The 10,363-nt window shown below is 45.9% G+C and overlaps 1 protein-coding gene across 1 annotated transcript in view; it reads right to left on the reverse strand.

The window, feature by feature from the left end:
* IGJ (immunoglobulin J polypeptide, linker protein for immunoglobulin alpha and mu polypeptides) overlaps positions 1–8,295 on the reverse strand; it is an 8,588-nt gene extending 293 nt beyond the window's left edge. Inside the window, exons 1-4 of the mRNA XM_010283702.1 lie at positions 8,284–8,295; positions 5,466–5,577; positions 1,396–1,531; positions 439–519 (exon numbers count right to left, since the gene is read on the reverse strand). Coding sequence (XP_010282004.1) covers positions 439–519; positions 1,396–1,531; positions 5,466–5,577; positions 8,284–8,295 — 341 coding nt within the window. The remainder of the gene's footprint in view (positions 1–438; positions 520–1,395; positions 1,532–5,465; positions 5,578–8,283) is intronic.
* Positions 8,296–10,363: the final 2,068 nt, after the last annotated feature.

A 10,363-nucleotide genomic window follows, 5' to 3' on the forward strand; every position in this document is an offset into this window, starting at 1 on the left:
TGCTGAAACCCAAATCTTCCTTGCTGGTCTGCGCACACGTAGCTAGGAGGGTACTGCAGTCTTTCTAGGTATTACACAGGAACTCCCAGGCAGATGTTTTTAGTGTTGCCAAACTGCTATTGGCAAGACTGGTCCCTGAAAGGGAAGGTTAAACAGGCAAGGTGTATTTTGCTGATATTTAAGACATTTGAGATGAACAGGGGTCAGAATGAAACATTTCCTGTAAATGTGAGACCTTTTTATGTGAATTAATCATAGAGCTAACAATTTCTTGACTTGCGACAGAATATGAAAGCTGAGCTCCATGGAGAAAACTTTCTTCTGTGACCCTGCCTCACTTTCTCCACTGGCCTTCAAGCACGTGTTTGAGCTGCTGTGGGCAATGCTGCAGGGGCGGTTAAGTCCTAGGAAATTATTTTAGTAAACAAAATTACTTACAGTTCAGTCATACGGTAGACAAAAGTGGTTCTGAGTGGGGACATGGGGTCAGAGATATTCTCTCGAGCCTTCAGGGGGACCCTGCAAAGGAGGAAGGAGAATCGCTCTCATGAAAACTGCTTATTAAACAGGGGACTACTCTGCTGTGTGAACAATTCTCAACTTTCATCTTGTTCTTCATATTTCCATTCTGACTCTTCTCCATAGGAAAGCCCAGGAATGGCACAACTTGGCCCTTCTGTGTCCTCAAAGGCAACAGCCCTCCTCAAGAGGACTGCAGCAATTTCTGAAAGTGCCACTTTCAAGATGACGGTGCTGATAACCCTTTTTTCTTTTTTTCTTTTGAACTCAGAGCTGGCAGATGCCCGAGACACCTGCAGGACATGGACTGAGATGTTTAATTAGTGTTTCTCCTGTTGTGAGCTCTACCAGAACTCCTGCAGCTCTGAGACTGAATTTGGTCCATGTTTCCAAGAGCCACACATACTTTTGTATGGTTTGTGTGGATAAAGAGGACAACATCCTACTCTTGAACTGACATGTGTCTCACAGGATTAACCTTTTCTGATAGTTTAGGCATCAACTAGTTGTCCCAGCCTATAAAATAGCAGGCTTCTTATCACAGTATCATGGGCCTGTTTTTGTTTCAGATTAGACGACCTGTAGAATAGTTACACTCTACTTCCCCAGCCTAATTTGTAAATTTACTACTGGCCTGCTTAAAACATGGAGATGCTTTTTGTATCTGAATGGGACAAATACCAAATAGGTTCATGTGAGCTAGAAAAACACAAAGCAAAAGCAAATATTCCAGGATACCATAGAAAAACAGCTCACTTGATCAAAGCCAGGATTTGGGAAAGGGCAAAGAAAGGCAAATTTGCAAAGAAAGGGCAAAGCCATACTAGGCTTCATCTCCTGTTCACCACCTCCATGCAATACTTGTCTGCCACTTACAGGATGCGTATGTTTCTCTCCAGGATCTCTTCACCGGGATTTTCTTTGGATGGGACGAACTTTGAGGTCACTGTTACACACTGACACTTATTATTGACCAGCACGTGCTCCTCATTGTCAGAGTCCCATGGATAACCTGCAAGCACAGGATATGCTCTCTCAGGGTCAAGAAGAAAAACTTGGAAACCTGCTCTAGCAGAAAGCCAAGTGATGAGAACGCCAGAAAGGCACCATTATGGCATCTGGATGGATTCAAGTCTAGGTTGCAAGAGGTACAAGTGAGTATCTGGGCAAGGAGGAGTTGAGTGGTCTTTCCTGCTCAGTCTACAGTATGCTTCTGTATGTGGACGTGTTAGGTCTGGGAAGGAGAAAATTATCAACCCGGACACCGTGTGGCTGCTGAGGGGCAAATATTCAGGGGTTTCTCATGAAATGGGAAGGCAGTCCCCTTGCAAGGCTCAAGCTATATCTGGCAGCTGAAGTACTGTTTTTACCCTAGCGGGGTATGTTACCCGATTCCTCTGTCATGCACCGGGACTAGTCTAGCAGTCCAAATCCTAGTTTGGATCTGGCCTCCGAATAAATGTCTCTGACTTTGCCAATGTGGCAGATGTGTCAGTTTTCCCTGAGTGCTATGCTATCCTTCAGGTCCCTGAGGGAACAGATGCCAAAAAGCACCACAGGACCCCGGGAGAAGGCAGCCTGCTGACCTGGTAGTGAATGCCAAGTAGCCCTTCTGATGCTTGTGGTTGGCAGGGAAAACTCCAGTCCTGATTTTCTTACTCAAATAAAGTAGAAACAGCTTGGGCATATCTCCTGCACTTATAGCATGCTATTCAATATGAAACTTGGTCAAAACAGGGTAAAACATCCCATCTGTCACTCGGAGGCTTTTTGAGTGTTCTGGGTGGCATGCAGTGCCTCCTCACTGTGCAAGTAGATAGATTTGAAATAGCTTGTTATTTGCTACTTGGTTTTCCCCAACCCAGAGCCTCTGGTCTCTTCAGCCATAACAAGCCAGTCTTGCTTTTACCTACAGACAGTCATACCCTTCTTAAGTGGTAGGTTTTAATACCCCTCTGTATTTCTAAATGCTCCTAAAACCAAGTTCACAGCCATCAGTTTGCAGCATCACTCCTCCTACAGCACCTTGAACCTGCTTAGAAGTACCAAAGCCAGTGGTTTTTGTAAGATAGGGATAGTTTATACTGTGCTGAGATGGACCTCACTTCTGTGGACTCACCTACTCGGCTTGTCCCTTGGTTTCTTCCTTCCCTGTGGAGGGAAGGAAGAAAGAGGCTAAAAGCGTTTGTGTTCATCGTGTCTCTGGAGGATTTCACAGTCATTTTGACTCAAAAGCTTTGGTTGTAATAGCCAGGTTTGTTTGAGTTATCAAAGCATGGACCAGTAACGAAGCAGACACATATTGCACAAGCTCTTGTCTGTTTTCTTTATCTCCGTGTCCAGAACTGCTGGGTTTTATGATCAACAGCTCCTGTTGCTATAGGGTGAAAGGGATAGTGCTGAAAGCTGGTGGGAGCAACAGCAAAGCTGGGATCAGGGAGCAGCACATGGACTCTGAGTTGGACCGTAAGTTTTCTGATTGTTAGCCGCTATTGGTAGCAGCTCAGCTGTCACCTGAAGCACTACAAGACCCAACACGGTCAGGTCCTCTGCGATATCGATTGGCAGAGCCCCCAGGTATCTAGTCCATGCATGCAAATACCATTCCAGGTTTTCTACCTAAGGCTTCTTGGAGATTCCTTCCTGCCCCTACAAGATGGTGGTCTCATCTGCTTCCATTCCACTGGGTTACTTTTCCTTACAGGCTGTGAAACAGGAACCAAAAATGATGCCTCAGAGTGACCCTACAATTCACCTGCTGGGTACAAACGCTGTTTCTGTGATAATTGGCAGCAGAATACCTTCTGAAGAAGATTCTGTGAGGAGCTTCTCAATCAGGAAGGAAATTAGTTTGCTCCCTTACTTTGGGCACTGGAGAAAGCCACTACAGGCGTGTAGGAGATACTGCCCTTTCTACCGCTCTCACGATTTTCTTCATCCCTCTACAGTATGTTGCACTATACCATATGCCCATTGAGCCCTTTAGAGCAAGGGCTGGCTTTTAGTGTTTCTCCTTACAGCATCCAGTGCAATTGGCCACCTGTAAAATTGCTGCTGCAAAATGTGTGCGTAGTGTAAGACCAGTCATACTTGTGACTGCAGTGTGCCCCACCAAAGCAGAAATACATAATCATATCTGACATGGAGATGGTCATTATTTAGAGTTTAATGGTGCTTGTCTCTCTGTACAAGTTGTGCCAATCTCTGTTGGTCTGCATGCTTCCACTGTCCCAACTCACCACTCAACATGAACATTTCCCTCTGAAGCAGAAGCTTACTACGAAAGCCTCTTCAGTCTCTGTCTCTTTGAGTCCTAGCCTTTCTTTTCTTTTAGAGAGAGTCTCTAGCTGCTTGTCCTTCACATAGATCTTCTGCTCTCTGTCACTGTATTCTATGTAACGTCGTGTGCAGTTCTTTCTAAGCCCTTAATCCAAAGCCAATATTCAAGTCTGATCCTATTGGCTTTGAGAGTTGTCCCAAAACCTTTGGGAGCAGGCTTTAATTCCTCTTCTAAAATTATATTAACATACTTTTTTATGACTATGCAGGATTTTGTTTTACAGTATTCTAAAAATATTGTACTGATTTAATTCCTGGTGTAATACGCTTGGCTTCAGACACCATAAACGTTACTGGTACTCCGTATTTTTTTTAAAGTACAATTACAAAGCTCCAAACGAGACAGTTTGATCAGCAATACTTCCATGTATCACCCTGTAAAGTCCCTTTGTGCAGATGGTAGTTAAATACAAAATTTCCAAATGCCCTTCTAAATGTTTGCAGGTTGGATTTTCTGGTGCGTGGTTTACTGCAGTACGGTATTCCCTCCTTTCCTCCTCAAAACTCATGAGGAGATTTTTTTCTTTTGACAAAATTTGTCACATTCCAACATTGGATCATCCTGTAACATGCTGTGATGCCCAGCAGAATCCAGATGCAGCATCACTATGTACTCCAAAAATATCTATTCAAACTATGCTGCAGGTCCAAATGGCTACTTTATTGAAGTAGGAAGAGGTTCAATTGGCCCCAAAATAGAACAATATCAACATAAATAGTACAAACAGCACTCCTGTAACTCTAATTTAACTTCTCCTCTAAGCTGCTTATGTGTGTGTGTAAGTCATATGTATGAATGGCTAAAAACAGCCTGCGATCTGTGTTGGACCAACACAGTACTTTTCAGTCTTTTCTGCCTTTTCAGCTAATAGATTATACAGCTGGTCACTTGTCATCAGAAGCAATAATTTCCAAGGACCTGCCTGGGTCGACAAGAAGATTCCCTCTCCCAAAAGTTGGAGGGAAGGCAGGGACGCTGCTGTGGGTGCTGTTGGGATGGTTATCCTTGAGCACCAATCAATCCTGCGGACCAGATACACCGTGTGAATGAAGGTAACTTTAGACTGTTGTATCGAGATCTGGCATTAATGTAGTCAGTATCTATCACGTGTGAACCACCATGAGGAGTGTGCTCATTTAGTCTGATCTCAGTCTAAATCAAGAGTCCCCGAGACATTTAGTGGAGTCGTGTGATAAACTACAGTTTAATTGCAAATAAATTGACCGTAGCCACATGACAGGATTACCAGGAAGATTATAGAAGCCTTTAAATCTAGCAGGTAGGAGTCTTGCCAAGCTTCCTAGCACCGCTGAAAAGCAAGCGTGCATGTTCGCGGTTTGTTGCTTCAGAAACCCGATCAAAGATGGCTAATCATAAAGTCTTAAATTTGCAGCTAATCATCACTTATTTAGCCTCAAGACAGCAATTAAAAACACATAGCTCTGGTGCAGAAAGACACTGAGGTGTCCGAGCGCCGCTGAAGCATGGCTGCTTGAGCAGGCATGGACGACTGATTTTTGACTGGTAGAATTAATAACGGCCAATTACACAAAACCCATCACTGATATCTTAAGCGCAGTTTCCATGTTCTTCGTTTCTCACCTACCTGCCACAAGGACGAACCCCAAGGAGATGGCCAAGGCCACGCAGAGCAACAAAGAGCTCTTCATCTTGCCTTCCCTTCTTTTGAAGAACGCGAGTGGAGAGCCTGTGTCTGCCTATAAGGGCGTGTGCAAATGATACAGCTATTTGTTTCCTAAAATAAACAGCCCAGCCAGCTGGCACTGACACCGTGGAAAATGTGGCTGGGGACTGAAACCAGGCATGTTTAATGCACAAAGACCTCTGGCTTTCAAAGGTGAAGGGGGGGCAGGGGTTGCACTATTACTGTGCATTTTTATTCTGTTCCTCACCAACAAGCAACGAAGCTGCTGAGTGCAAGGGAGTGCAAACCCACCCTGGTCCTGAGGGGAAATCTTGCCACCGGGGCTAGCGGCGCTCACCCACCTCAGGGCGAGGAGTGTCAGGTAAGAAAGTGTCCAGACACCCAAGGGGCCACAGCTCTGGCTCTTAGTTTTGAGAAGTCAGACTTAAAGCTCACTTGACTCATATTATAAAAACACTTCAGCCTTCAAGATCAGAAACGTGTTTGCATCAGTTTCTGTGCAAACCTGTATTAAGGGCTCGATGTGCCCCCAAAGAACTTGCAGTCAAAGCAGATGAGAGAGGGGAGAGGTAAAAGAGGTGTAAAGCAACAGCAGGTCTCTGGCAAAGCTGAGCCCTTCCTCCAGCTCTGCGCGCTGCATGGAGTTTCTTTCCTTATGAATGGAAAAGGGACTCCATGGGATTTGTGGTTTATCAAAGGCTCGGACTCAAGCCCCCTGCAAACTCTCTGAGGTACCTGGGCCAGCACACTCCTCCTGCAGGAGGGGAGTGCCGGAGGAGACCTTGGGTTTTTTTCTCCCAGATTTGGGATCACCTGTGTAACTCCAAAAAACAAACATCGCAATGTAACCTGCAATGACCAGAGCTGTCTCTGCAGCGTATGTACGTCTTGCACAGAAAAGGCCCCTTCTTAAGGGAAGCCCAGCCTTAGCGAGGGCCTCTAAACGCCGACATGGGGGACAGGAAGAGAAGCAGAGCAAAGTACAATGCTGGCAGGCCCATTCTTAGCCAGGGTTAATGCATCAGCGTTTCCTGAATTTCTGCTCCCTCCAACGTACGTTTCTCGCCGTTAACATGAGCAGCACGCGGTAAACCTCCTTGTGTTCTCCAGCTTTTCCTTACGCAGCAGAGCAGCAGCCCAGACGGAGGCTTTTCACACAGCCAGCGCCGCCCTTGGCTCCCCAGGGTTGGTCGCTCTTGCCGTGCTCTCGAAGAGGCTAAAGTCATAGGCCATGCTGCCAGGCAGCCTCTCACCTTACAGTCTGTGCCTCCCTTCCTTGCTGGTTGCGGCCCTAACCCTAGAGCTCTTCAAGGATCCCGGAATCTGTGTCCTGAGCTTTTTCTCATAGCACAAACGTCTCATCTGGCAGTCGTATGATGCAACAAGCTTTTGTGTTGCATCAGCAGCGCTCATGCGCAAGGTTTCCCCTAGCAGGTGGGGGGGGGATGATGGGTGCAAGCCCAGCTCCTAGCATGGAGTCAGGTTCTGCCACAATTCTTCTTTAAAAACCATGTTTTCTCCATCTTCAGGAGAGCAAAATTTGGTTTCGTTTCCTTTCCCGCTCCCCAGAAAGTACTGCCAGTAGAGTTTTGAGTGGCACACTCTTCTGAAGCAGCAGCAAGATATTCTCTGTGACCCATCTTTTGCAAAAGGTTAAAGTAAGCCTGGCTAACCATGGGGCAGTAGGGGTGTCTGTCTAAAGTGCTATTTGTTTCAGTCACCTTTTTTGTAACAAAACAAGAGGTTTTTTTAGAAATACCCAAGAAGGCAGGATATAGGCAGCAGAATAAAGCACATGCAAAAGGTGCCGGTTCTGGTCTTTTGCAAAGCTGCACTGAGAAAAATAGAGCACTGGTGAAATCTGAGCAGAGGCATCCATGAGCATTTTCAAACCCAAAGGAAGAGACAGAACAGAACTATATTCTGTGTGATTCTGTTGCTTGTGGTGGGTTTTCCTGACTGCGGATGCTCAGCATATCTGAACTTCGGTTTCTAAATCTGCACGGCTGCATACAGTCCCTTTGGTCTGCATATGGTGGCACGAGAGCTATTTTTAGTCCCGTTCAGCCACCTGCACGTCTGTGAGGATTTCTATCTAGATTACAAACTCATTAAAGGAAGGTTTGTTTTATGGACTGTTACTTTTATGGACTATCCCCTTTCTACTGTATGACATTTTAAATTACCAAAAAATTATGTGGGGAAGCAGGCGCTAAAGAACTGTGGCAGTCTGGCAAAGGGCTAGCAAACCATCACCCCGGGCTTAAATTTTGGGCTGAGTGGGGAGCTAGACTTGAACCTCACTGAGAGGCAGAAGCTAGTGGAGGAATAATTGAGAATTTGAAAAGAAAAGGGAGCCAGCCTTGTAGTCACAGTCCCCTTTCACTTGTCCTGTACCTACAGTTGTCCTTGGACATGCCAAACTTGCCTTTCCAGGCAAGAAGCTGGGCGGGAAACCAGATGACGTGGGGCAAAACGGTTGTGTCTTTGTGTGTCCTTGCTGCGTTGGGTGAGGAGTGGAGAGAACAGCTGTACCAGGGCACGGGGTATCTCCAGGTAACACACCATCCCCTAGCAGCCTGTCCTACAGCTTTCTTTTCTCCTTGTTTATCGCTCAGAAGCAGAGAAAATGGTAGATGAAAATAGATCTGCAGCGGTCACTGGTTATCGTATTGGTAGTGGCAATTCCACTGATGCTTACAGCGAACCGGTGTGGTTCAGCTTGAGCAGTTCCTGATAACTGGGTAAACTAATTCACATTCGAGGTCATCTCCAGCTTCACCAGAAGCAGATGACCTTTTCAGCAAGTTCTGAAGGAAGTTCAATTATCTGTACATGCTATTTCTTTTCAGCTCTTAGAAATTAACTTGGATTGAGAGACAACATGTCGATTCCATTAAAATCCATGAGAGTCCAAGTGGAAGCTGGTCTTTTTTTAAGGCTCTAAAATTTGAAAGGGCAGACTTTAAAAAAAATGAGGGTGCTACATTGTGAGGGCAGTTGGATGGAAGCCGTCAGGGACACACTGAAGGCCTGGGTTTCTGTAAGTCACGCTAGCAAAAGCGACCTGGAATTTTAACCACGTAGAAATTGGCTGTAGACTTCTCTGGATGGACTTCACACAAAAAAATGGTAGGATTAAGCTGCAAGATTACAAAGCCTGATGGGCAGAGAAGGCTGTATGTGAGTGGCCAGCTGGTATAAAGTGAGAATTGCCAGCAAGGTGTGGCTAAAAAATAAAATGAATGCTGTGTCTCACTTACCAAAACCGACTTATTTGTGTTGCTCTTTCTGATACAGGCCTGGATCCAGGGGAGGTGATAACTGAAAATTGGCATGGACAGATTTGGGAAAGGCGTCTTTGCGGCAAAACGTATCTTTGGTGCAAGAGCAAATATGGAAAATTGTGACCCAGAGGTGACTATGTGGAGAAGCCGAGCATTGCCTGCCATCAGATCTACGAGAATCCAAATGAATCACCAAAAAGTGAGTAAAGTTGTGCACCCCCTCTCTATTTCAGTTAACTTGAATATTTGCTTGACAAGTCTTTTTCTACAAGAAGGTGGACAGGAGTATTTATAAATAAAACTGCACCTGCTCTGTGGTGAGAGAAAAACACCTGCACTTGTACGCAGAACTCCTCTTTCTGGGACGTGTGGCTGCTTAATTTATCAGGCTCTGGGTTTCTGAGCTTGGACTAAACTAATCACTGTGCCTGCCTTTTCTCTTTTCGCACGGCTGTCCGCATTTCTTAAAAACAGACCGCTTCCATGCGGCTCGGTGTTAACATGATTTTCCCTTTGGAAAGGTGGGAGGCTAGACTGGGCACTCTGTGGTGGACGACAGGCACAAACGAGCAGAAATACAGGATGAGAATGCAAAGGTGAATGAATAGAGATGGCCTTAAAAACCCTCCTGATGAGGCGTCCCCAGCTGCTGAAAATCAGAGTTGCTCATTTACCCGTGCCCTGCACACATCTATCTTTTGGCGTACAAGGACCGATCCAAGGAGCACAGAGGACGGCGAAACAGCAGCAGCCGCCGAGCGTGGCAGCCTGCCTCTGCCTTACAGCGTGAAGGCTGATCCGCAGCCTCTAGAGATGCCCGTATCCCTGATGATGCAAAAATGCAATTTGGTGAAGGGAAAGACTCAGGAGAGTTAATGAATGTATGTACTTGAGAGGCATTCAGGGAGGTTTTCAAATACTTCTCTCTGAAACTTTGGTCTGGCTGCAGGGAACTGAGTAATGAGAAGTTTCGGTTAACAAGGGGACAGATGTCAGGTGTGCTTTCTGTCTTGCTTTTTTTTTCTCTCGTCGTTGTAAGATTACTATACAGACGGCGGTTGTACGTGTCTGTGCTTTTAGGTGAAGAAAAACCCCTGAGGGGGGAAAAAAAGCACTCTTTTCTTTCCATGTGGCATTATTCATTGCTGATACCTGCCTCGACTGAAAAAAAACCCTTGCTTAGTGGCTGCCCACATCACGCAGCTCCTTAGGTGTCTGTATTACTCTAGTAGAAATCTAATAGTAGAAGTAAACTCAATTATGCTCCAGAGCTGGAGTGATTTCATCTACAAATTAGATGCTTAACTGAAAGGGATCAACTCTGAACTTGAACCTACATCTAAAAGATATGTCTGTGTAATATTTTCAAAGCATACAAACCTCTGCTGGGAGCTAGAAGGGGGCAGCGCTTTCGCGGGAAAGCGTGTGCAGGGTGCAGAGCCCTTCCCGCGGGCTCTCTGGGCTCGTGTGCCCGTGCAGGGCAGGGTCCGGCCCCGGGAAGGTGCCAGCAGTGAACTTGACAATGTGCGCTCACAGCCCAGGCGGCCAACC

Source organism: Phaethon lepturus, unplaced genomic scaffold (genome assembly GCF_000687285.1).
Source record: "Phaethon lepturus isolate BGI_N335 unplaced genomic scaffold, ASM68728v1 scaffold15363, whole genome shotgun sequence".
Taxonomy (NCBI): domain Eukaryota; kingdom Metazoa; phylum Chordata; class Aves; order Phaethontiformes; family Phaethontidae; genus Phaethon; species Phaethon lepturus.